General features: G+C 34.9%; 1 protein-coding gene across 4 annotated transcripts in view; it reads left to right on the top strand.

Annotated features, from left to right (window-relative positions):
* Nucleotides 1–26,600, top strand: part of CWC22 (CWC22 spliceosome associated protein homolog) — a 39,263-nt gene extending 12,663 nt beyond the window's left edge. For all 4 annotated transcript variants that reach the window (XM_067298983.1, XM_067298985.1, XM_067298986.1 and 1 more), the window contains exons 9-20: nucleotides 166–301; nucleotides 389–595; nucleotides 711–773; nucleotides 1,366–1,464; nucleotides 2,740–2,821; nucleotides 4,313–4,373; nucleotides 17,816–17,893; nucleotides 19,023–19,175; nucleotides 20,361–20,488; nucleotides 21,481–21,582; nucleotides 21,684–21,880; nucleotides 25,738–26,600. In XM_067298983.1, the coding sequence (XP_067155084.1) occupies nucleotides 166–301; nucleotides 389–595; nucleotides 711–773; nucleotides 1,366–1,464; nucleotides 2,740–2,821; nucleotides 4,313–4,373; nucleotides 17,816–17,893; nucleotides 19,023–19,175; nucleotides 20,361–20,488; nucleotides 21,481–21,582; nucleotides 21,684–21,880; nucleotides 25,738–26,324 (1,893 nt within the window). In that variant the 3' untranslated portion in view covers nucleotides 26,325–26,600. The remainder of the gene's footprint in view (nucleotides 1–165; nucleotides 302–388; nucleotides 596–710; nucleotides 774–1,365; nucleotides 1,465–2,739; nucleotides 2,822–4,312; nucleotides 4,374–17,815; nucleotides 17,894–19,022; nucleotides 19,176–20,360; nucleotides 20,489–21,480; nucleotides 21,583–21,683; nucleotides 21,881–25,737) is intronic.
* Nucleotides 26,601–27,564: the final 964 nt, after the last annotated feature.

Here is a 27,564-nt window from a genome sequence, read left to right on the forward strand (position 1 = left end):
TTTGTATTAATTAACTTTGTCCCACTAATGTCATGTGCGCATGTGCACATGGTTAAACAAGTGTGACATGGCATCCTCAAAAGCTGTAGGTCTCAATCAACAAGGTCACTGTAATAATAGGGGAACACTGTAAATTGTAATTCTTTATTAATATTCTTTCCAAAGGCTCATGAGGTTTTATGTTTGGAAATGCTCACCTTGCTTCTTGAAAGACCTACTGATGACAGTATTGAAGTAGCAATTGGATTTCTTAAAGAGAGTGGGCTCAAATTAACCGAAGTGTCTCCTAGAGGCATTAATGGTAAGTATAACTAGCCAGAATGTTTGTCTCTTCAGTTTTTTTATTAATAAGTCTTTTTCACACTTACATTTCTCTTTTCATCCAAAGCAATCTTTGACCGTCTTCGTCACATTCTGCATGAATCTAAAATCGACATGCGTGTTCAATACATGATAGAAGTTATGTTTGCTGTACGGAAGGATGGCTTCAAAGATCATCCAATTATTCCAGAGGGATTAGATCTAGTGGAAGAGGAGGATCAGTTTACTCATATGTTGCCATTAGAAGATGACTATAACCCAGAGGATGTTCTTAGTAAGTTAGAAATAGAAAATAATTCTATGGCTTCATTGCCTATGAAAAAAATTTGGATTAAATATACAGCTTTTTGTTTTGTTTTTTTAAATAAAAATTCTCTTTTATTTTAAAGATGTCTTCAAGTTGGATCCTAACTTCATGGAAAATGAAGAGAAATACAAAACACTTAAGAAAGGTAGAGTGTGTGTTTGTGTGTGTATATGTAAATATATATGTATCTATATAAAAAATGTACATATATATGTATGTATATAAAATACGATTTATCCAAGCATTTCACTGAGACGTGAAATTGTTAAAGGATTCTGTTAAGATCTATAATTAATGTTGTATTTTCAGAATCTGATAAGTGAGACTGATAAATACTTCTACAATAAATGTACCATTTGGTTGTTTCAAGTTTAGCTGGCTTTTGTGTAGTTAAATAACACAGCTAGAGGATGCCTAGCTGAATACAAATTGCTTCAGCGGAAAAGGGCATTTGCTTACCCCGTTATTGTTACCAGCCTTTATTATTTAATGATGGGTGATATTTGTGTCCCAAATAACTGTCTTTTAATTCATCATAAACCTTTTCAGTGTATTCCTTTTTTTTCAGTAACATTTCTAAAACCATGTTTTCGTTTCAGTGTTGAAACCTCTATTTTTTTGGCTCTGCCAGATTCTCCACCGGGGATACCCTTTCACTCTGAGGTGTTGGATCAAGGGTTTTTTTAATTAAACTACTGTGATCTGTATTAATTTAATCCGGGATATTACTCCTTCAGAAATTCTTGACGAAGGTGACAGTGAATCTGAAACAGATCAAGAGGCTGGAAGTAGCGAGGAAGAGGAGGAAGAAGAGGAGGAGGAGGAGGGTGAAGATGGTAAGAGTGTGACTCTAGCAACTTACTGATGATGGAGCTGTTGTAGATGAAACGGGAAGAAAACCTAATTTGTACGTTTTAGCAAACCAAGAATGCTGGAATGTTAAGGAGTGTTTTCTTCTTAAATCCTCCCCAGATCTAAATGTTTAATGCTAGCAGGTAGTATAAAACTTAAGAGGTAAATGGAAACAGTCAGGAGCACAGACAGAAAATGAGAAGCATCTTTGCCCGAGTGATCTTGACAGTATCAGTTGCATGAAGAAGAAGCAAGCAAGAACAGCTTGTAAACATGAGATGTTAAAAATAGATAGAGCAAAAACAGTACACCCAGAAAGGGCTTTTCTGCTAGTTTTTAAGCAAGTGTTTTCAAGTTGGTTATTTTTAAGTCCCTTTCAAAATTCAAAGTAGATTTTCTTACAACTGAAATCACTCTGTCTTTATATCTCAGTTAATAGGTCTGTTCAGCCTCCTTGCTTGATCTTTACTGGAAGCACCCTATCACAGTTTTTACACATTTTCAAATAATGTTGTTTTTAACTCACAGGAAAAAAAAAAAAAGATGGATAAGCATAACTGAGATGTTTGTGCAAACTGTGTGAGTAATTTGAAAGCCAGCCAAGTCCTGTACTTGGAGAATATCAGGAATGGTTTTCCTTATCAGTTTACTAGAGTATTTCACAAAAAAACTGAAACTTCCAGGCTGATGAAAAGTATGAGAATTTGGAGAACTCTTCATCAGTCATGCTATTGCTAAACTTTAAAAGAATGAAGAAGTAGTGAACACCTTGTGGATGAAGGTGTTCACAGTGTGGATGTGGTTTGGTATGGATTTTCTACTCTTGCTCCAGGACAAAACAACTTTGTAGAATGCTGTAATATGGATCCTACCCATACCAGAAATAAAGAATTTCCTGTTAAAATCAGTGGGAGCTAAATAAAGCATTGTATTGTTAAAGTACGTAGAAAATGCCTTGCTAAAAATATAGACAAGTAATGTTAAATTCAGTTTGTGATGGCTAAGTCAGGTGAAAGGACTTTATAAAAGGAGAGTTACTCTCTTAAAATCGTATCTCTAAACATTTGCCCCTTAGTCACAGATAAGGCAAATGCTGATGGCATTTTTCTGTAAAAATACACAAAACAGCTAAGTAGTCCTAAATATTTGTACAAAAAATATTTCATAGTGTTACAGACTTAAAAATATATGCATTCTAGAGATTACATATCTATACATTAATGTTCTGTTCTTTACAAAAACATGTTCCTCTTTCCTAGGACAGAAAGTTACTATCCATGACAAAACAGAAATTAACCTGGTCTCCTTTCGTCGTACAATTTATCTTGCTATTCAGTCAAGGTAAATAGAATATAATTTATACAGCTACAAGTGTAGTCCTTTTGAAACTGCTGAACTAGAAGTTTCTTTCTTTTTTTAATTCTTTTTTTAGCATGCAATCTAAGGGGAAAAAAATCAGGAAAGCATTCCTTAACGAGCCTGATCAGTTATATAAAGCAGACTGTTGTTTTGACAAAGGGGTGCCCAAATTCCCATTCTAAGACAAATCCTGTTTGTTTTAAAATGTTTATGGAAGCAGTTCACAGGGACTTTTCTATGAGGATTGCTGTGTGTTTGTTTGAGTGAACAGAAGTCAGTGATCATCAGACTATGCAGCAATTTCTGAAAAGTATCTGCAACACACTTAAAGTGGAGACGTAGAGTTTCTTCTTTTCTGAGAATAGAGTTCTACAGTGTGATACTATCTAGGCCTGTTGCCACCTGCGTTATTCGTGCAATAAGATACATATACCAGCCACAAAATGTGCTGTGTCTGTGTTCATCTTGAGAATGAAGGCCCGCTTGCAATACATGGCACAAATAATGACAATATAATGGTGTAGCTCCCACATGATCACTTTGGTAAAAGAAGTAGTAAAAGGTCGTGTCTGTCAAATACCACTCAATTCTGTTGTCCTAAGTAGGAACAGCCCACAGTATTCTGCATATCTGAAATCCTACTACTTTTTTTTCCTGCATGAGGAGTGAAGTACTATAGTTGCAGTGTTGATAATTAGACATCTGAATTAATAATGTGCTGAGATGTATAGAAGACTGACATTTCTCAAAGTTAGTGTTGGATACATTCTTGTCATACTTAGGTTAGTTCATCCTATGCTTAGAGGGAAAACTTACTGGTAGCTAGAGGCTTTTATGTTTAAAGAAAGGATTTGCAAAGAAGAGAGCATGGCACATACTTACTGCTTTTGGAACTTAACATACAGTACCTGCATTTCAGTATTTTTCATGATGTGCAAAATGAGCTCACATGTTGGATTTTGTTGCTAAGTTTTGTAATGCAATGTAACAGTGGTAACGACTTGAATCATCTTGTTTTCAGATTGTCTGCAAATGTAATGGCTTTGGATTAATTTTCAGACATAAACTCTTGAAATACAAAATATTAGAATTTTTTTCCCTGGAGGGTAATGAGATACTTTTTCAAAAAAAAAAAAAAAAAAAAAAGCTTCTGCAGTGTTTATTGAGGCTTAGGTATGTATTGATTGGTGCAGGGGGATTCGTTAAAGCTTCTTTAAACTGCAGCTGATCTTCTTGTCCCTCCTTCATTGTTTAAATGCTTACCATATGTTACATAGTCATTGTTTTATATTTGGAAAGGTATTGAGCCTAGCCTTGCAGTACGTCAGTTTTTACAAGTTCAGTTACCTAACACAATTTTAGCAGGACTAGTATTTGTTCCATGAATGTCAATCTCAAATATAATTCTGAAATATGATTTTAGCATAGTGTGTGTTGCACAGACAATAAGAAACGTTTTTTTCTTTATTTCAGTTTAGACTTTGAAGAATGTGCTCACAAATTGCTGAAGATGGACTTCCCTGAAAGTCAAACTGTAAGCCTTGCTTTTTATTTATTACCATTTTTATGAAATTCTATTGCTCTAGTATCTAGAATGCTTGCTCTAGTACTGAGACTTAGTTTGTATAGCAGATGAATGATAGTGACTCGTTACAGCTGTTACTCCTCAAAATGAGTCTTGTATAACCTTTAAAGCAAATAGGCTGGCACACATTTCATAAGGCAAATAGATGCAATTTCTCCTTTCTAGCAAACAGGTTAAATGTATGCTCATGGTCTGTTTGAGAAGGTTTGTTGGTTGAACTGTTGAAACATTTATCCTATCAAAATAGTACAGTAATACTGACAGTATTATAGTACTGACAGTCTCAGAGCTCTGAAAGAAAATTCTGAGAGCTGGATATCAGGTTTGCAGGCAGCTGTAGACTTTGTCTGTTGGGCTTGAAATTCTGCATAGTGCCAAAAAAATGAGTTATTCTGTTGCTTTCGGTTTTGTTTGAATAATATTGTGTATTGAATTAAAGCAGTTGTTATAAGTAAGGATGCTTTGGGTTAATCTTGGAGATCATCAGAAAAAAACTGGTTGCAGACACCATGTTTAAGATCAGTACAATTGGTATGATTTCAAGTAAAGGAAGTTGTCCTTTAGCTAGTGCTTATACTAGATCCTGGTAGAATCTAAATACCCATCTAATTATATAAACTGCTTTTCAATCAGCTGTAAAATATCATCATGAGAGTTGCACTTAAGAGCTGCTAATTTTCTTGTGGCTTTAATTACTACTGTTCTGTTCCATTGAAAGTCTGTTTGTAGATGTATCTTTATTAGTATAATAACTAATAAGAAATGGATATCTATGCTACAGTTAGAGGTTCTTTAAAAAAATTGATTAAATTTACTAATCAAAAGTTGGTTTGCCTATTTTTTTCATTTCTTGTGCTATTCTGTTACAAAGTAATTTACATAAAAATATACTAAGAATTCAGATGACTATGCTGTGCATTTTCTTATCGGATTCCTTAATTTTTTGCATGAAACAATTCAGCACTGCTTAAATGTAATGCTAGGCATGCAGAGGATTATGGTTTCCAGTGAGGTATAACCTGAAGAATTCTGAAGGAGAAAAAAAACAACAAAAAAAAAACTTTTCTGGCAAACCAATTCAGCTATAAAGAATAGCAAGAACAATCCAGAAATTGCAAGCTACATCATAACACACAGGTATAACTTGTGTAACACTGCTTGTTAGGCAATCAGTCAGCTAACTACTTCTCAACTGTTGAGGTTTGATACCAGCACAGTCTCTCTCAAATACCAGCTATTCTGTGGATATGTTTAAAAAAATAAAAAATATAAAAAAAATCCCAAAGTCAAAGTCTGAGGTGTCTAAAAAAAGTAGCTGTTTTTCACCACTTTATTTGGAAAAACTCGGTATTTGTTGAGATTAGACGTAATATTTGCTGCCAGGATATTTTCTTTCCCTGTCTGTGAATGCTTCGATTGCTACAAATAAAACATAATCAGACATGTAAATCAATTTAATATGTTACTTCTCATACATTTTATGAGGTGCTAGTTTACTGAATAATTTCTTTTTATATAACATAATTCTATGATGTGTTCTATTTTTCTCAGCCTTAAGAAACTTTATATTCTGTGCTGTCAATCACAAGTTAAAAATACATTAATGTAACTGCATGCAAAAATAAATATGCAAACGTGGGGGGTTTTTTCCTGTTGAAGTGCAAAACCAAAAATTGTTATTCATTCCTAATTTTGTAGGAAGGATCTCAAAGCAATTCCTGGGTTTATTTTGAACTTTAAGAAGGGATGAGTAAACTGAATTTTCTAGCAATTTTTAAGTGTATGTTGAACTGTTAGGAATTAATCAAAATACAGTGCTGATTTATTTTGAGTAGAGTAGCCTTGTGAATAGCTATGCTATAATCTCTGAAATGTTTTGACTTATTTTGATTTCCCCTTAGAGAACAGATATGTCTGGAGAAGGCAAAATATGATATCCTACCAGCTGTCTGGTTAAGTCTCTAGATGATATGATTGTTTTGATATTGTAACATCTCATTTCAACATGTGTAAAATTCTCTAAGTATCACAGACTTGAATATTCAAATTTGTAATATTCTTTGCAAAACTACTACACTTAGATGAATAAGAATTTCTATATTTGAATATTAAAATTTGTGGTGCTTAGATAACTTTTGTTTAGCACACCACCCCATTCAAAGAAAAAATCTAATGTTGGTTTGTTAATTGTGCTGTAATTACTGTGGATGAGATGCTTTTAAAATAAATGCATAAGTGCTATTTTTGGCATTTTGAGTGGATGTGTATCTAAAGAGATAAATTACTATCAATTGATGATTCGATACTAGTTGTAGAAGTTATTATGACCCAAGAGTTCAAAAGAATTGGTGTAAAACTCCATCTCTTTATTGGATGAGGCATCCTTTTTGTACTGAATTTTTTCTAATAATCATCATTACTTTTCACCCTACCTTCATCAAAGGTGTGACAACATTGACTCACTACATAGACTTACAGCTCCTTGGGAGTGTTTTATAATGGTAAAAAGAAAAACTGAGGTTTCCTCATCAGTGTGGGAGCAGAAACGATGACCAGATACAGACATTAAAATTATACAGGGATTTGTTGGTGTCAGGTCTGTCCATGGAGGTGCAAATCTGAATGCTCTTGACAGGAAATTTCTGTTTGAATTAGCAGCCAGTTTCTAAATGAAGAAAATCATCTTTTATTCTTTCAAGTTAACATCTTCTGAGCAGTTTTTAGTAAAACAATTCTTCTGCCATCAATATCAAAGCAAAATGTAGGATTTAAATTTTAACCATAAAGCACTTATTAGAATCCTTGTTTTCCTTTTACTGAAAGCTTCAGCAACCTGTATTTCAAGATGATGCATCTTACCTAAAATTTCTTTTCATTTTGTACTTCTGAGCTTAAACCGGTCTTGAGAATTTCCCAAAACATTTGCTAAATTCTTGCAAGGATCTTTAAAGTTTATTTGTTCCTGTAAGAAAATTGCTGTTTAGATCAACTGTAGGAAAAGTTATGGCATCATGGTTTGTTCATCATCATTGCTTATTTTTTCCATAAATCCTTTCTATTGACCACAGTTCTAACCTAGAGAAGATCCTATAAGTAAAATTCATTCTCCATGCTAGCTCTACTAATGAATATCATGAGAAGCAGGTACTAGAACACTTGACTAAAGTGTCGTTTTATGAGGTTTTTATTTCTTAACAATCAGGGCAAACTTGAAAACCTTGTTGCAAAGTTTATTTTCAGATTAAATAACTAACTGCAGTAACCTCATTTCTGCCTTCTGGAGGGCTTTACTTAATAAAATGAAATCAACTTTCTTTAATTCTGTCAAGAAGACTTCAGTTGTCCATGGTTTTGAGCAGTGAATTGTTGCATACAACCTAAAAACTGATTATTCAAAACATAAGGACAGACATGAATGGCAGTTATGAGGGTGATATAGTCTTACTCAGCTTTCTTGCAGGTTAATTGTCTCAAATCTTTCTTTACATACAGAGACTTTGGCATGATTTAACATGTTCAGAAATATATTTAGCAGCTTGGTTAAATTATCAGATTATCATGTCATGTTAACTGCTGTGCAACAAAAATATTGGTATGCTGAATACTGGTAATGGATCTGTCACAACAGATCTGACTGCTGGAAAGAAGATTAAGGTTCAAACGGATCATCTATGGACTAGAACAACATAATACTGCTTTTTTGCATTATGGTTTGCTTTTAGTTGCTGGGGGAATGTCAACAGTCTTTTTTTTTTTTTTTTTCTTATTTAGTAGCCTAAAGTTGATACTGTGTTTTCTGTCTTGAGACGGAATACGTTTTTCATTTGGCCAAGAACTGAAATGCTCCTTCTTCAGAAATAAAAGATACTATTAAACAGAAATCTCAGTTCTCCATTTCCCATCTGAATAACCATGCAGTTAATCTTCAGTCTCCAGCTGTACATTCTCCTTCCTCAAAATAGTCTCCTTCTCCTTTTTTGAATGAAAACTTTGCCTGTAACAGTGTACTATTATCCTCTCTCTAGAAATCAGCTTTTCTTATCACAGTTTTCTTTTGTAGGTTTACAGCCTCAGTTTTCTTTGCCAGATTCAGTTCTCTCTCTTTCCTTTGACTCTTTCTTCCCTCATTCACTTTTGCTCCAGGATTCTGGAATTATAATATCTGCTGCTTTTGCCTGGACTTTGACCTCAGGCTGTCCTTTAGATTACATTTAATCTGTTTTTCCACCCTTGTTATCCTTTTTTCTATGGCTTCAGCATGTTCAATAATATTGTCTGAGTCAAAGGTCCCTTCTTTAGTCTTCATTAAACATTAATTCTTCTAAAATTTGATCATTTTCTCCGTTTTTTTTGATCTTTGAAAGATGTCAGTAATATGCTGCCTTGTTTCACTATGTTTTCATAATTTGACGCTATTTTTTTGTTGCCATTTAGGTTTCTTCTGTCTGTCTCTCCTTTCTAGCATATCGTACTTCCCTTAAATAAGCAAAAGCTTTACTCCTTTAACTGTTCTCAGATTTTCTATGGCCTCTTTAAAAGTGGCTTCTGGACATCTATGTTAAACTTCATCACAGATTTTCTTCCTGATCCTTTTTCACACTTTCGATGCTATAGACTTCCAGAATCTCCCTGTGCATCATATTTTATAGATCCTCTTTTTCTACCACATTTTTTTCCTCAAAAAATCTTGAAACTTTTTGCAGCTCTGTTATGAGAATTTTCCCTACATTGTTCACCGAAAGCTTGTCCAGGTTATTTTTGTTCTTCCTGTACTGTTTCTTACCCTTTCAGCATGCAAAATGTCATTGTAGTCTTCCTGCTTCTGATCTTTTGCCTCTTGTTTTTGATCTCTTTTCTGAATTCTTGTTGAGGCACAAAAACCTTCCAAATCTTGCTTCCTCTCTCTTGTGCTGGCATCCATCCCCAATTACAGAATTGCTTCCAAGTAGACTCTTGCTAACATGGCATGCCTCTGCTTCTGTAGCCTCTCATCTGCAAGTGATATTGTCTTCGTATGTGACTTACAGTAACAAATTGTGTCCTTGCATGTATTAGGACACTCTCTTGTGCCCTAAGACTCTTCAGTTTGGACTTTAAACTGTAACAAAGGATTTTCTTTCTTTTTGTTGATTTGAATCATTCTGGTATCTTTGTTCTGCTTTACTATATTAGGCAGTGGTGTTCAAGATTTCAGTATGTCAAATATCAAGAATTTAATTCTCATCTGTTGGTTTTCTGACTTTTTAAGTAGGAAAAAAGAAATTCAAATACTTGAAAACTTCTTCCCATTACTGTAAATTTAATGAAAGGAGCTTCCCTCCCCCCCTTTTTTTTGAAAAGTTCTGTTGTGGTCTGCACTACAGCCTGTGACACTGTTCCAAGCAAGCCGTTCAGTTGCAGCTTTGGGCATAAGCTCAGTATTGTCAGAGGGCCCTATTTCTTTTTTTTTTTTCCTTTCTTTTTTTTTTCCTTATTCCTTTTTTCTTTTTACTTTTTAGTACACTTACTTAATTGCTTAATAGTATTTAAGTACTGTTATCATTTGTGTTAAAACTGCATTAATCCCATGCATTAACAAAGACAAAAATTTAAATAAATTAAAACTGTTAGAGGGATGCAATATTACCAGTTGTTCTGATTTCTGACCTATGAGGAAAGCAAACGAACAAGCCTGACTAAAATGTCAGAAACGGTGTTTTTATCTTATGCTTTCACATCACAAATTTTTGGTGTCTCTTCTTGGAAGAGTTATTTCAGTTTCTGATACTTAGTTGAAAAAAAAATGCCACTGAGGATCATCACAGGGGTAAAAATCTAGACAGGAGTTACAGCTACTTGGCTAAAGAATTGATCCTTCCTTAGGAAGATGCATATGATGAATACAGATTTGTGGAAAGACGCTACTGTCTGTTTAATTTGAAAAGGCTTTTAAGGATCATTCAAGCTGAGAACAGGAAATGTCTTACCTTGTTTCCCAGTCTCCCCCAAGGAAAAAAAATTTTTTTTTTAATCAGCCTAAAACAGAATGGCTTTTTTTTTGTTTTATTGGTTGTGATGGGAACTAAATTCATATACAGCGATGCTTGGATCTTTGCTAGTTTAAGTTACAGCCTCTTCTATAAGAATGATATTTGATCTTCGGTGTGGTTATTCCATACAAAAGTAATGGGCCACAGGATTATATTTTTTACTTGAAAAGAGAAAGGATGTTGTAGGCATGGCACAGCCTTCTTGAAAGAATTATCTATGCATTTGACACATTTTCATTTTTATAGGATGGTGTTGCACTTATTCATAACAGTCACCGTTTGGGGGAAGGGGCTTGTGACTATTGTGCTATTTTTGCATGTAACTTTGAAGGTGGCAGTATTTAGACTTGACATTCAGTGAGAATGTAGTCCAGGAAACAGAAAACTGGTATGGAGTGGGATAGTCTCAAGCTGTGTTTTGATCAAGCTGATAACTTCTTGGATTCATCCATTTCCTTCCTTGTTATAGGGCATTACAATTGATAGGTTTGACAATCATACCTACACCATGACCAGTTCAAAGACTTGCTGCCACCTGTAAAAGGTGATCTCTCAGATCACCTATAGCAGATTTCCTATATTTTGAAGCAGGATTTTTTTTGTGGGTCTGAGATGCTAACTCAATCTAAATTTTCAGAATTTCTCAATTAAGAAGTAGTACTTGCCTAAGCAGTAACTCTGATATTGAGGTTAAAAGTATGTTTAAAAGGGATTCTGTTCATGCACGAGGGCAATGTAATGTTTCCTTTATTTCACTGCTTTTTTGTTGTTGTTAAGGTGTGGAAATATAGATCTAATTACATGAGTAAGCCTGATTTTTCTGAACCAGATAGTACTTCATCACTTATTATTGTAGCATCTAGTTCAGCCTATTCGTGAAACTTAATTGTCCTGCTTTTTAAATACGTTGCCGTAAATCTGCAAGTTTGATAAAAGAGTGATCTTATTCTCAATTTGATCATATGAACATCAGCCCAAATCAAAGCATTAGTTCTCCTAGTTTCCAGACACTGTAGTATGATAAAGAACATCTAAAAGCGATAAATACTTATTTTAATTATATATTTTCAGTCATCATCTTTAAAGTTGAATCCTGAAAGACTGCATGTTTGTAATATCATTCAAAAGTTTCAAGGACTCAGAGGCCCTAGTCTATTTTCTTGTGTTGAAAAGGACTAGTGTGCTTACAATTATTTCCTCCTCTGAGGGGCATTAACAAATACCATTAATGTTTGATAGCCATTAAATTATAGTGTGTTTATTCAATACATAGGGATGTATGTTAGTTCATATACCTTGTGAATTGCATATTTAAAATAGCAATAGTATCGTCAATGCCAAAGATTTGTAGATCACAAGTTGAAAAGCAGTCTGTGGTCTGTTCCTCAGGAGTCTTCAAAAGGTACCAAAGAGCATTATTAGTAGTCTTGGGTTTGATATGGGTGGGTCCCCACTCCCACTAGAAAGTTGACTTTGCCAAGCTTTTCAGAAAAAAGTGTTGATCTCTATACTTGTTTGTATGAGGTTACTGTCTGGCCCTTTTACACTAATCAACATTCTTATGAACTATGTAGCATTTTTAGCCCTGTTTTTACACACGCAGGAGCCTCAGAAGACCACAGTGGCAAAACCTCTTCTAAATAGTCATAATATAAATTTTAATAGACAAAGTCTTGCTCCTACAGTGGCTTTAATATGTGTAATTTACAGTGGTGTTGACATCAGTATAATCCCGAAAGATACAGCACATCAAAAATACACCGGTGCAGAATCTGAATCTTAAGTTAAAATTTGGAAAGACCCTTTACTGGAAACTAATTTATCCCCTTTCATTCACTCCAGTTAATCACATGGTTTACATCCCTAAAGTTGAAGACAAACCGTTTCTAAACGGTTTGGTAGGTGTGAAAGAGCTAGCTGGTTTGTCTGATCTGAGATTTCTTTAATGATCTGAGTGATGGAATAGTGGTTATGCTTGTAGATGACACAAACATGATGGAGACCGAAAGTGTCCAAAATTAATTTACAAAATGAGAATTCAGAGCAATGTGTGTGAATTAGGGAAAAAGTCTTAGGAGGAGGAATGTCTGGTTGCTATTCAGCAGGCACAAGAGCCTGAGTTTTGTTGGGAAAAAATCATCTAAGCACATGAACGGATTATTCCAAGTATCACTTGAAATAATTAGTAATGGATTAAGGAAGGTCATTCAAACCATAGTTGTATGGAAGTCCCAGAAACCTAACTAAAGTTTTAAAGTACTTTTTAAAAATACATAAAATCTCTTAGAGGCTAAGATTAGTTTAAACATAATATGCTCTGTCATTTTTTATAAGTTTTGAATTTTTCAGCTGTCTTCCTGATCTTTTCTGCCTGAAAACACATTTAAAAAAAATTTTAAGACCAGTTTTCAACTATCCTGAGCACATAAGCATAAGTTTAAGCTTGTATTTGTATTTTCTGGAAAACAGGTTGCGCACTCTTTATGAATGTGGTAGGTGATACTGTTTTTAAAATACTTCCAAGAAATGTGAAATAATTTTCCATAGTTGCGTATCTTTGACATTAGTAAACATGCTAATGTGGTCAAAAGTTTCCTGATATAATCAGGAAGCTCGTTGCATAACACTTTCTGTGTATGTTGTGGTATATGTTGATGTCTACAAGAATGAAGGTATAGAAGATCTACAAAATTATGCTGTATTTGTGGGTTACTGATAACAAGCAATAGCTAGAATCCTGACTAGACTTTTTTATTCCAAACATATATGTGTATTTAACCTAAAGAGATGGAATTGCTCAGATTACCTCTGTAGCATTAAAGTTAAGCTTTGTGCCTACCTTTCAGGTTGAAGGGAAGTGAGTACTGTGTAGCTTTAGCTTATTATTTTACCAGCCTTCTCCTTGTGTTTTGCAGAATTGTAGCAAGCAGCATATTTTGAGCTGCACAATTAAATGTGTATGTATCCTTATATCCCGTTAATGATTCCTGCATAAGATGTTACAGATCTAATTTGAGCAAGACTTTGATAACCATGTTCAGCTCTAAATACACAGTGCTGAACTTGAAACAAACTGAGGTAAAAAATGGTAAATAAAAGGACAATAGAAGTTGAGAAAGGCCATCACAGGATACACGATACACGAACACAGAATGGACCTGGAGGCAGTACAGTGGGAGCCAATACCACTTTTTCCAATAAGATACCTGCTACTGAAAGACCTTCCATGGCTTTGCCAGCCTTCAATCTAAACAGTAATTTTGAGAATCAAAGAAGAGAAAGAAGAGAGATGCTGGAGGGGGGAAAAAAAAAATAGACACCTGTGACAGTTATTAATCAAAATATGCAACATTAGGGAAAGTTTAAACATGGTAAGATCAAGTAAAATAAACCTTTCCTTCAGCTGAAATAAAAGGGGGAAGAAGAGAAAAAACATAGAATTTGTGAAAACAGTGCAAGTATGTATAAAATACAAAGCACTGATTTCACATAATTTTAATTTGACATTGATTTAAAGCAACTTATGTCCTTCACTAGGTTTATTTTCAGCAAGTCAGTTCCTTCAGTTCCATGTATTATTGTAGAAACACAAGTGGTGGCATGGATATTTTTACACTATTAAAAAGTTAAATTGGCATATGGGGTGGGGGGGGGTCTTGTTGTTGCTGGAGCTGGTATGTACAAGGGAAGGAGCAGAATGGCATGGCTGGCAAGGGAGACGAGGTGGAAATTACATCACCTACAGCTAGGGAGGGGAGAGTGAGACCTCCTCTTGGAGGCAGCCTGGGGGTCAGCTTGGAAACGTGTCTTAGCTGAATGCTAGTATTAAGGAAAAAAAATAGTAAAAATTAGGAGGAAAAAATGTACTAACTGTAAAAAGGAACCCATGATCAGAAGGGGGTGAGACAGCTGAGTTGCTTTAGCTCTTGTGCAATTAGCATTGCCTTCACGTGAAGCTGAGAGAATGTAGAGTTGGTAGGGTGTGCTTGTTTTGTTTTGTTTTTTTATGGTAAAGCTGGGGGGGGGGGGGAGCAAGTCTGTGTTTTTTGTCTTTTCCTGGCTTACCCTTTAGCTTCTTTAAAAATACTGTGACACTTGGCACACTAGGTTGAGCCAAGGTCCGTTCAGCCCATTATCATGCTCTGACAAAAGCCAATAATAAATATTTAAGAAGGACCATAAGCAACACAATGTATTTAGAGGGATCCTTCCCCTCGTCTGCTGTCTCAGCAGTTTCAGAAAGTGCCGTTTTTCCATGATACACTATTGAATTGAAGATTTTTATGAAGGATTATTATTCACCCCATCTGAATGGGACTTCAGATACTTTTGAAGCATTTATTTACTTCATGATTGGATAGCTGTATGGAGTACTGCGTCCAGTTCTGGGCTCTCCAGTACCAGAGAGATGTGGCACTACTGGAGCGAGTCCAGCGAAGGGCTACAAAGATGATTAGGGGACTGGAGCATCTCTCTTATGAGGAAAGGCTGAGGGAGCTGGGCCTCTTTAGCTTGGAGAAGAGAAGGCTGAGAGGAGATCTTATCAACGTGTACAAGTATCTGAAGGGAGGGTGTCGAGAGGATGGGACCAGACTCTTTTCAGTGGTGCCCAGTGACAGGACGCGAGGCAACAGGCACAAACTGAAACACAGACAATTCCATCTGAACATGAGGAAAAACTTTTTCACTGTGAGGGTGACAGAGCACTGGAACAGGTTGCCCCGAGAGGTGGTGGAGTCTCCTTCTCTGGAGATATTCAAAACCCGCCTGGATGCAATCCTGTGCAATGTGCTCTAGGTGACCCTGCTTGAGCAGGGGGGTTGGACTAGATGATCTCCAGAGGTCCCTTCCAACCTCAGAGATTCTGTGATTCTGTGATTCTGTGATTTTCTCAAGTAAGCTGGATAGTCACTTGTTCAGCATTCTATGAAAGCCTTTGAGCAATATGGTGTATAAATTGTCTGTAAAATTAGGAAACAAATTTACTGCATTCTTTAAAGCAAATAATGGATGTAAAACCAGAGGCTCTTAGTGCCGTAAACGATATCAGAAGTGTTATCACTTGGAGCAAAGAAGTGAATTAACTAACCTTTAAAGCTATAAATGAAGCTTGAATTGCTATATGAACTTGTCACATCTCTCAAAAAATAATTACATCGTTTTAAAGTTTGTTAATTTTTAATCTGGAAGAGAGTTACTCTAGACCTAACCTCGGGTTGTTTTGGTAATACTAGCAAGAATGTCTTTGTGGGCAAATCTATTTTCATGTGCATGACTATTCAAGATACTCTTCTAGAAATCATTGTAATATTTAATTAAAAAGTTAAAATATTTAATTACTGTAAACCACAGGGGATACCGGTGTTGTAATTGCGTTTAAGATGAGGAAAAGTAATTTGTTTTCCAAGTCTTGCTGACTTTATTAGCAATGGCATCAGCACTTTACCCTGTTTTATTATTTAAAAACTGATTAACTGCAGTGTTAATGTAAAACAGGAGGAGAATATAAAGAGCTAATACGCATTTTAATACATCAAGCTAACACAATGTGACAATGTTGAAAAGAATACCTTTAAACACATTTGCAAGTTTGGGTTTGATACATTACTGCTTCAGTATTTGGAGGGAGTTATTTTTCCTTTTTTTGTGTTTAACATGGCTGTCCTTTTAGTTGTTTTGAGTTCAGTGTGTGGTGGGCAAACTTTCTTTTCAGAATGAATATTTGAAAGAATGGTACAAGCGGGAAAATGTAAGAAAATGTTTCTTTACTGTGAGGGTGACTGAGCGCTGGAACAGGTAGCCCAGAGAGATTGTGGAGTCTCCATCTTTGGAGATACTCAAAACCCGACTAGACACAGTCCTGGCAACGTCCTCTAGGTGCTTGAGCAGGGGGGTTGGACTAGATGATCTCCAGAGTTCCATTCTTAACTCACCCTTTCTGTGAACAGTGGACAGAGGAGGACATCCGCCATGGGATTGCCATACCTGACTCTCATATCCATGTGTGCTGAGACTGGGGGAAAAGGGAGGGCAGACTGTCACCGATGGTATGGTCAGAAAAGCTGTGTGATGCTAATCTATCTAGGCTTCCTTTGTAAACAGCTGAGAAGAAGAGGTGCTCTTTTAGAGTGTGATTCAGAACAGGAGCCTAAAGCAGCATCTTTAGAAAAGCTTCTCTCAAATCCTAGGTTATAGCGGGAGTCTAGGCAGATCAGCCTCAAAAGGCTAAATTTAGTCATTTTGAATGTCGCCTTCAGTCAGGGCTCCCTGGTGAAGCAGTTGCAGTGAAGCAGTACATTCTGCGTACTTGTGGTAAAGTTTGTGTTTGAGCCATTAATGATATTAATATATAGCAAAATCTACAAATTTCTGATTTTGGAAGTAGGCTAAAAAAATGGTATTTTAGTTTCCAAATGACTTGTCTGTAAGGCTGTTTAGACATTTGGAATTTCTAAAGAACTTCCTGTATTTTACAACTTCTGTAATGTCTTGTTTTTTCTATAGTAGCCTTAAGCTTATTTAAAAAAAAAAAAAATTAATTCCAGAATGATAAAAGAACTTCTGTTGGATTGATATTGGGCTCTGTTTTATAGATTTTCTTTGTCTTCTCTTCCCACCCATCTCCTCCCCCAGAAAAAAAGATTGCTTTTTGGCTCTTTTTCCTGCTTTTTGCTCTTTAATATTATAGTTAGGATTTAAAACTCCAATTCTTGTGCTTGAACTACTATATAGCCACTTTATGATGAAAAATATGAACAATTATACACATCATTTACATGAAATTTGGTTTAAAAATGAAATAATTACTTTAGGACTTGTGCAGATGTATGCATGTTTAACTTTTCATGCATGAGTTATCAGTTCCTACTCACATTTATGTAAGCATATACTTACTTTACAGTATTAAAGCCTAAAGTTCTGAAATCAAGATGCAAATGTGCGCTAAGTATCCTTAGGTACTATTTATTCTGGTGGTTCCTGTGTTATACTTTAACATGAATTTCCTTATCTTCATTTTCTATAAGTACAGGGATTGATGCTATTAAAGGGAGCATCCCTTTTTAAGCTATACCTCCTTTTTTAGCATTGTGGTGAAGTCAGTTTTTAAGTTTGTTTTGACATTATTTCTTCTGTAGGATGGAAATTTAAATGGCAAAAGTTCATATTTAGGCCTCCAGTAACTTCCAAAACATGAGAAATTCAGAAAACTGTTGATGTCACCAATTAAGATTTGTTTAAACATTCTTGTTTCAAAGGTGACATCCATGTGAGGGTTTCTTCAATATTTTGGTGCTTACTAATGTTTTTTTTTATTGCTGCAGCAAACTTACATAGAGAAAATTTTGTTTTATCTCAAACCAGAAAGAACTCTGCAATATGATACTGGACTGCTGTGCTCAGCAAAGAACGTATGAGAAATTCTTTGGGTTACTGGCAGGGGTGAGTTCTATTTTACTCACTTTGTGGTAGATAATTTCATTGACTTACTCTAATTTTTGTGTGTCAGAAACTTATCTTTTAATGGGTAAATAAGATTAATTGTTTTATTCTGAAAATAGTTATATTAGTTGATTGATTTAATGTTTTGATTGTAATAAGCATAGTGATTGCAGAATGAGTAAACTCACTTTCTCCTTATTCTTGCTTCCTGCCCTGTCCCTTTTTTTTCCCTCATTGCGGTAGAAGAATACATCAGTGGCAAAGGCATGGTACTAAAAGGAAGTAAAAGTGTTCTGAGTTACTAGAAAAAAATCTTTTACAGTGCTGGAGATTAACTTTGGAAATTCCTCTCTTTCATCACTTCATTAAGAGCTGTTCAGTTAGTTTTATTTAGAGGACAAGACTGACTAACTAGTCTCCTTTTTTTTATTTTGTTTTTTTAGTAAGCAGCTGGCTCTTGTTTTATTTTTGTGTGTAACTAATTGCTATTTTAGTTGCAGTTATTACTTAGTTAAGTTTTCCCTGTCTATAATATTGACAGAACTGACTGGTTAAATAAAAATACTTGTCTTCTCAAGGATACAAGCAGGTATGCCAAAAGGGAGTGTATTTTTTTCATTTGTAATTTTTTCTTATCCAGTATTTGAGGAAATATTTCCACTGACATTGTGTTATGAGGCACTGACCATATGAATGTACATATCCAAAAACATTAGAATACAAATGTTAATTTCTGTGTTCCTTGGAACGTTTATGACCAAAATGTCTTGCCTCTAATTGTGTTCCTGGCTGCCTCCCTAATTTTAAATAGCCCTTCAATGATGTCATGAAAAAGTTGCTTTTGATGGGGTTATGTCAGGTGGGAATACTAGATGTGTGAAAGTAAAAAATTTCTGTATAGTTTGCTGTAGGTCAAAATTGATAATTACTATTTGCAATGCACATGAGTTTCTTGTTCTGAAAAACTGCTGAAAGCAGTAAAATATCTGTTTAAAGGTATTTTCTTTAAGTATCAGTTAAAAGGAAAATCTTGCAGTAAATATTTGCATCATTAGGTCATTTACATGTAAGTTATTTGCATGTTTAATGTTTTGTTTAATCTAGTTTAAATTGTACAATGTTGTTTCAGCGTTTCTGCATGTTAAAAAAGGAATACATGGAATCCTTTGAAGCTATTTTCAAAGAACAATATGATACCATTCATCGTTTGGAAACAAACAAATTGAGAAATGTTGCCAAGATGTTTGCTCATCTACTGTACACAGATTCAATTCCCTGGAGTGTAAGTAGAAAAGGCTGTTGTCCTAGGTTTCATTTCTTTTTCAATAATTAATCTCCAGTATTCGGAAATAATGTGCAATACATCGTGGTTTTAGTATTTATTCTACATTTCGGAACTATTTGTATTTTTAGCAAATGGGATTATTTTAAATATCTTCTCATACACACTGTTGAACTATTGTGTGTACCTCCCACCCGCACAGTTTTTAATTAGTTGATTTGAGCTGTTATTTTACAGAGCTCAACTGGAATTGGTTGATTAAAATGTACTTTTTTTAGCATTCAGAACTTTTAATCAGCAATGTAAGTAGCAGAAGTGTCTCTGAAAAATAAATCAAAAGAAACCTTTTAAAATTCTTTAAAAATTAAATTAAAAATTCTTTATATTCACAGGAAATTTTAAAATACTGCCTTTTTGTGGTTTAAGTGCTGAATGAATAAGGACAGATTCTGTCATAATGACACATAACATTAAAAAGGAAAAAACGAATACCTAGATAACTTCTCTTTTCAAACTGTTCTATTCTTGCTACACAGCCCAGCCTAACTGGCATTCTTTATCCAATTCTTTATCCAAACCACTCCTATAAAATGGACTAACATATAAAAAGTTACTTCTGCTTTTCAAGCTTCAACTTGTGTTTTTTCTTACCAAGCACACACAAGTCAGTTCCAAATATTCACCTTTTTAAAACTTAACTCTCAAATCTTTAACTTCCCAAAAGTTCTCACACTTGATTTTCTCTCATGGGCATTTCTTTCTTGGACAAAGTAAATCCTTAAAGAATTGCTAGCATTCATGTGGTCAGAAGCTGCTGCCAGGTGGTAGAACATAATTTTGAGGAAGAAAAGTTTTGACCAGGAATTACAGGATTCATGTTCTTGCACCACCAAAAAAACAAAAAAAAAAACAAAAAAAACCCCTGTCTTTATTGTTACTTCAGTAGGACAAAGGACAAAATAAAATGCTAAGATTAAAATCTTAAAATAAGATTTTTATCTTTTAAAATCTGAAACTACCAATGCTTTAGCTGATGGGAGTGTTAGATTTACAATTAATGTGGGGGTTTTAGGTAATGCATTTGCACCTATAGGTCAAAGGATATATATCCTATTTTTATTTTTAAGGATTAATAAAAGGCTGTATGTTTGGGTTTTTTTGTTTTTTGTTTTTTTCCCCCCTCAGGTTCTTGAATGTATAATACTGAGTGAAGAAACTACCACCTCCTCCAGTAGAATTTTTGTCAAAATATTCTTTCAGGAACTTAGTGAATATATGGGACTTCCTAATCTAAATGCAAGATTAAAAGATGAGTAAGTTGAAATTGTATTTCAAAATTGTTCATTGAATACATTTATTTATCTGAAAGAGTACATGCAAAAACTGTATTTTTCAAATTCAACTAAGACTGCAAGTCTGTAGCCACAATGTTTAAAGAATAAGTTCATCTATAATTCTATACATTGCAGATAGTCCCATTAAATTCAATACTACCATTGATTTGGGTAGAGTATATGTATATGCATGAGTTTTTATAGGATCTATTTTGTTAGGTTTTTCTCCAGTGATAGTTCAACTTGTGTAATAGTTTTCCAAATGCAAGTCTGTCTATTTTTATGTATTCTGTCAGCTTAATGTGGTATGGCTGTGTAACAAAAGTTACTGTGGCTGCTTTTCCCAACAGAGTTTAGAAAAAAGCACCAAACTATTAATTCAGATTTTTCTAGGACTAGTTGCTTATCCTTAAGTATAGTGTTACTAATGCATTCTTCTAAACATGCGTGTATTTTGATGAATTGCATTACGGCAGCGCCCTCAGTTACTTGAGAATCCAAGTTTCTTCTGCATATTATGATGTATTTAGTAGGCACTTTAACCCATGTAATTTTGAACATAAAACCGTACGTAGAGCCCAGTTTGATGGAATTTCAGTATAGATACAAAGGCCTTGGAGCAACTTTGTGGTCATCACATACAATCCTTCGCTGTCACAGGCTACTGTTCAGGCAAGTCTCTTCAGGGCTGCACAGAATCAAACTGTTTGTTGTCATAATCTGACAGTGAAGTATGTAGTTTTTCTGCATGTGAATAAGCTTAAATTACTAAGACTTGCTCTTCTGTGCTCAGAAAAGCATTTTGTTTGGATAAGTCATAGGTATAAGCAGTGAAGGTATTTAAAAATGCATGAACAAAAACTTTTGCTATCCTGTGGAAATTCATGTAGTTTATTTTTCAGTTTGTTAATGTAAATGAAAATTAGTGCTAAGCCAGCATGATATTTAACTTAGATGCTTGTTTTCAACAGAACATTGCAGCCTTTCTTTGAGGGATTGTTGCCTCGGGATAATCCAAGGAACACTCGCTTTGCCATAAATTTCTTCACTTCTATTGGCCTTGGAGGACTAACGTGAGGAACATTTTTGGTCTTCTGATTTGATATTTATTTGCTCTCTTTCTTCCCCTTCCCTTCCAATTTAAAGATAGAAAATAATTTTTTTTGTTGATTAGAGATGAATTACGGGAGCATCTGAAAAATGCACCAAAGATGATAATGACGCAAAAACAAGATGTTGAGTCATCAGATTCCTCTTCGTCTTCTGAGACAGACTCTTCTTCAGATTCAGATTCTGACAGTAGCAGTAGTAGCTCAGAGACATCCAGTAGCAGTGACTCCTCATCTAGCAGTGGCAACAGCAGTGACTCAGGTATTAAACACTAGCTATAAATATTTACTTCTCTTCATTCTATACATACATATACTTGTTCTGAGGAAAAAGTAAGTGTAGATTGTATTTATTTTGTGTTGTTAAAAACTCCTATTTTTAAACACTTTTAGTTTTTAGTTTTAAAACACTACATTTTGCTTGTGGAAACTTTTAGAAGTTAGAGAAACTGATTTCCATTTTTAAGAGACTGAAATATTTGAGGAGCACATTTTCTTGATGGTTTTCTTACACAGCTGATACCTGTTGCATAGAACCATCATTTCAGTTCATTGGGGGATGGAGGGGTGAGAATGACTCCCTGGCAGTATGTCTGTGGCAAGCATACTGGTGAACTGTAAAGACTGATATGCAGGACTTTTTTTTCCCCTGGCTTTGGTTGCATGATTTTGATGCTTCTTGTGTCCTTCCTTGTAAATATGTGCCTCTTCATGGGTCAGACAAGACATTGCTCAGTTTTAGCAGTGTGCTTAGTTTTGTTCTCCAAGTCTCCATTTTTGATTCTTGTTCCTCAGTAAGCGTTTGCGTGTTGATACAATGAGATTTCTTGTCTCATGAGAAATCTCCAAGAATTAGCTTTTGCTGACAACTTCTCATATAATAGTTTTATGCATTATAATTAGTGTTCAGCATCTTACATCATCCTGCTGATATAGAACCTGCTATTTTATATGAAGTATCATAAACATTGCTTAATCTATAAAGTACATGCTAGTAGGAGTTGGCATGCAGTGTTCCCGATAGTATATGATGAGAGCAGATGATAACACAGCATGACTTTCTGTAGTTCAGAAGCTTGCTGATTCATAGTTAATTTGATTGATTATGTGCCTTAGAAATGAAAGTGTCGATTAATAGAAGAAAAGCAGTATGAATTACTCGTGCTCTGGAAATGCATTTCCGTTTTCTGTTGCAATCTTCCTGCGCAAAGTCTGATTTGCGTGTCGGTATGAAGCTATCGCACTAATGTCGGCAAAGCACTAGTGGAGGGCACAGTTAAACGGGGTCAGGGAGGCGTTAGTTCAGCAAAGAGCCAGATGGCTTCTGCATAGACAGCTGCAGCTCTGCTGAGCTGCTTGATAGGAACCAGAGAGGTAAGTCCTTAGTGACAAACCAACTGAGTCTGCAGTCTGCTAGTATGAACACTTCCTTTTTGTAATTTTAGGACCTTGTCTTCCACCGTTTGTCCTTTCTTCAGGAACAGATCCATTAAAACTTACATTTTGATATCTTAGCAGCCTGATTTGGTTTACTCCTTTTTCCTGCCTCTTGTGTGCTATATACAGTGTCAGAACACTAATTTGAGATAACTTTGTTCTCTAATGGTAAACATCATTCAGGCTTGCTACAAAATGAAGGTCCATTACTGATTATAACTCCAAGTCTTCCGGTGTTTGTAGCTTTTTAAATCTTAAAATAACTTGATAGAATTTTGGAAAGCATTTTTCAGAGCAGTGTGCTACAGTATTTCAGTGTTTTAACAATACCATATATAACAGAAAATAGACAAATTGCTTATTAGAAATTGAGAGACTGAATATACAACTAAATTAGAGATTATTTTTTACTGATAATTACTGTGTGGAACTTCAGCCAGTTCAGCTGGACGGGTCAGTCCAGACAAAACAGGGCCATCAGAGGATCAAATCTGTCTGTAATCAAAGCAGTTTGTTTCTTTGTATTTATTTTCTGTGGTGTCTTTCCTCATTCTATTCTAAAATACTGAGAAGAACACAGTTTAAAAAAAAAAAAAATCATGTTTTAAAATCTAACTAAAGCCATTCATCATCACATCTTAGAGTGCCAGTAAGCCTTATTTGAGACAGGAGATTAGCCAGCTGCTGTAAAATTTAGGTATTTAATATACTATTAAATCAGTTTATGGCTGTGATATTTTTCAAAGGTGAATAGAAACAATTGAGTGATGTGATACTATAGTTAATACAGTAAGGTGAAACAGCTGTGTTGTTCTCAATGGCTATAACTTCAGTGTGTTTACCATTACTGCTAAAGCTTGGCGCATCTGTTGAGTAAAATTTAAAGGTTCCTTATAAAGAGTAATCAGGAAGAGTAAAACCTCTTCCACTAAGGAGATGAACACTACTGTCTATCTAGTTAGTTTATAGTCTAGACTGTTTCTGAGGTAAATATAAAACATGGCTCTTGAAAAGAACATAGGTGAGGAAAATGTAACCTTTGCTAATGGAAAGCAAGTCAAGTAAAGACAGTCTTTGCTAGTTTAAAGCAACTATATCACCATTGCTTTCATTCAGCAATTGTTGTGTAACAAGTATTTTTAGGAATATTAAGGTTTTTACCAAAATGTGTCCTGTTAGCATTTTAAATTTCTTGTTAACTTTACAATTTCTGTAATGCTCTTTAGCATTCATGTTTTCATCTTTCACTTGCAACTAATATGTATTCCCAGTTTACAGCAGAGACTGTTTTTCAAGCTCTCTGGGTATTAATGTAAAATTACATCCTGTGGTTCCTAGTGGCAATAGCTTGTGGCCTTCTTTCCTAGGGCCTGAGAGCTGATTGTAAATTGTTGACAAGCTGGCACTGTCCCTCTCCTGAAAATGAGCCAGAGAGCCACTGCTACGCTGCTGCAATACGGCTATCTCATGCAATTTCAGCATGCCTTTGTTTCCTTGGAGGCTAGCGTTAGAGATTTTTCCCCATCTGCTGTCTTTAATCTCCTTGACTGATAAGCTTTTCCAGAAAGTAATTGGGAGAGGAAACAATTTTTAGAGAATGGATGGTCTGGGAAAGGTGATCTTTCTAAAATAAATTATTTGTGAGAGTACTTTGATGTGTGACTCTACAGCTGCTGTGTTTGGTCCTTCTGTTTCAAGTCAACAAGAGGGAGATGATGGGCAGAGGTTCTGAGAAGTCAGGCATCAGTTCCAGATAACTAAAGGATAAAAGCCCTGCTGACAGATACTCATACGAGTGACAGCCACATCTGTACAAATCCGTCTTTTTCCCCTCTTAACCAATTAACTAGATGGCGGGGAGGGGGGGGTGAATTGTTGCAGTTCTGCTAGTACATAGCGTTTCTATCCATCAAATATTTTCAAATCTAAAAGGATATCTTACATGACCTAGAAATTCTTGGATCAACAGGTTGGCAGATCTGACTGTCAGGTTCCCATTTAGGGAGTTACTCTATGTTAACATTCATATGTTTGCTTAGTAATGTTTTGCATTCAAGTGAGTGTTTGTTTAGTGTGGGAGGCTTTTTGTTTTGTTTAAGATGAGGAAGAAGTTTCTCTTGGTATCTTTTGTAGCTGATGGGGACTGCTGTATCGTGTTGATACCTTTGCAGGCATTGTAGAGTGGGAAGAAACACAGGAGGCTTCATTCCCTAATTTCTTATTTCTGTACTGCTAAGGTTTTGGGTGTAATGGGATGTAACCTTGCTTGTTACTAGCATGAGGTTCTTGTATTAATAACAATGGACTTGGTCAATAACTTATTAACACAGTACTGAAGTTTAGAGGGAAAAATGTGGAGAAACCTTGGGATTGGTAGTCAGTTCACACTCGTCTTCCTTTTGTGGAGAATTGTCTTAGTCTGATTGACACTGAAAAAAATCAGTACCTGTTTGGATAAAAGAATGGGGAAGTTTCTTGCCATTGCATGTGGGAGACACTCAGCTGAGGTGGGGAAAAGCATAAAATCAAAGTTCGTTATTTTGAAACCTGTGACCAGATACACACCTAAACATAAAAATTGTTTGGCCAAAATTATTTCTCTAGAAATTTCTATATATTTTAACATATTACGCATAACAAATTAAAATGCAACCTTATTCCCACAATTTGCTATAATTTCAGATGCTGCTAAAGCCAAAAGGAGGAGGCTGCAGAAGAAAAATAGAGAATTAGATAAAGTTTCCAGGAAAAAGCAAGGAAGTAAAAAGAAATCACTTGAAAAGAAAATGGGAAGGAGACAGCAAGAAGATAGAAGTGATACTGAGAGAAAGTCAGAAAGAAATCACCGAAATTTGAGAGAAATGCAGAGGAGGGATGACATATCTAAATATCATCACAGGGATGAGTCCAATGGCAGAGACAGTTATCACAGTGGAAAGGAAAGGAACCATGAAAGAAGCAAGGATCTAGAAAATAAACACAGTAATTCAAAAATGAAGAAAGCAGAGAGAAGAGCTTCTTTGTCTGATGATGAAAATTATAGACACTGGAGTAAAGATAATGGACATCGCAGCAGAAGAAGAGAAAGGTCAAAATCTGGAGAAAGACACCATAATAATTCAAGTCCCAGAGAGGAGGAACGAGAAGACTGGTACAGAAATGGTTCGGAGAAACTCCGAGAGAAGTACAACCGTTATTCTGACCAGTACAGAGAATCAAGAAAAAACGAGGACAGACGAAGGGAGAATTCCCCACACAGGCGAAAATAACGCTTAACCAGAATTTGAAATCAGTATGCATTTCTGAGCTGTTAAAACTGTATATTTTAAAATCTATTACTGAACTTTCTTTAAAAAAGATTTTGTACAAAAGTGATAGTTTGCATTTGTAAATTTTATCAGATTTTTTCAAGTTTTCAGTACCACTTTTTTATAACAACTGCATTGAGTCTTTCTGTTAAATTCTCCCTTTGGAAAGAATTTTCATTGAGAGAGAAGACAAAGTTGCTTATATTTGTGAATAAAGCAGTTAAGATCTCAGTGAAATGAGTGTTTTTGTCACCTAGTTTTGAGTATTTGTAATTGTTATTTTACAGTCTGAAAAATGTTTGGTTTCAACTTTGCATAATAGTTGATCAAAGATATTGAGGCTAGTGTGGTATAAAATTTCACATTACAGTATGAATGTTACATGAGAAGTTTTTTAATTTACAGACATCAGCACAAGCACTTCAGACATTCTACAGTTAATTATATATTATTTTATATCCATAAATATGGAAGCAAGTCTGACCAAAGTTTTCAGAAAATAATACTTCAACTGATTTTTTTCTTCAAAAGTTAAAAATTAAAACTGCAATACTGCAGTGTTAAATGTCACATTAGAAAGTGTGTCAACTTGTTCTGTTACTTTTACAATTTAAAAATATCTCAGCATTCTGAACTAGTTATGTTTGTGATCTTGTAAATGTAGAAAAAAATTTTCAACTATGAATAAAAGTCACATAGGTTTAAATTCTAGCTATAAAACTATAAGGATAATATGTAAGGACCATCTTTTTCAGTATGCAAAAAATAAGCAATAGAAACAAAAGATGCTCAAAAATTTTTTTTATTCACTTTGAGCTATATTGCTTGAAGTGCTCAAGTTTATTGGAAGCAAAGTTTACCAAAATTTTCATTTGCAGCACTTAATATAGAGCTGTTGTATCTGGATTCATTTGAAATGATTAGCTGAATAATTATTATTTGAGTAACAAATCAAAATCAGTGGTCAAGATTCTAAATCTCATTAGTAGGTAAGAAAAATTCTGAAAGTCTTTTGACATAAAGTAGGAAATGGTGTGAACGTGGTCAGTAGGAAGGATAAAGAGGTGATATTATGCTATCAGTGATCCAATAAGACTGCAGTTTTTTACTTTGCTAAATGAACACAATTGGTGGGCATATGAAAACTTACACTTTTAATGTGTAAATCATTATAGAAATTATTTTTGAGCTGTTTTATAAC

Source organism: Apteryx mantelli, chromosome 6 (genome assembly GCF_036417845.1).
Source record: "Apteryx mantelli isolate bAptMan1 chromosome 6, bAptMan1.hap1, whole genome shotgun sequence".
NCBI classification, from domain to species: domain Eukaryota; kingdom Metazoa; phylum Chordata; class Aves; order Apterygiformes; family Apterygidae; genus Apteryx; species Apteryx mantelli.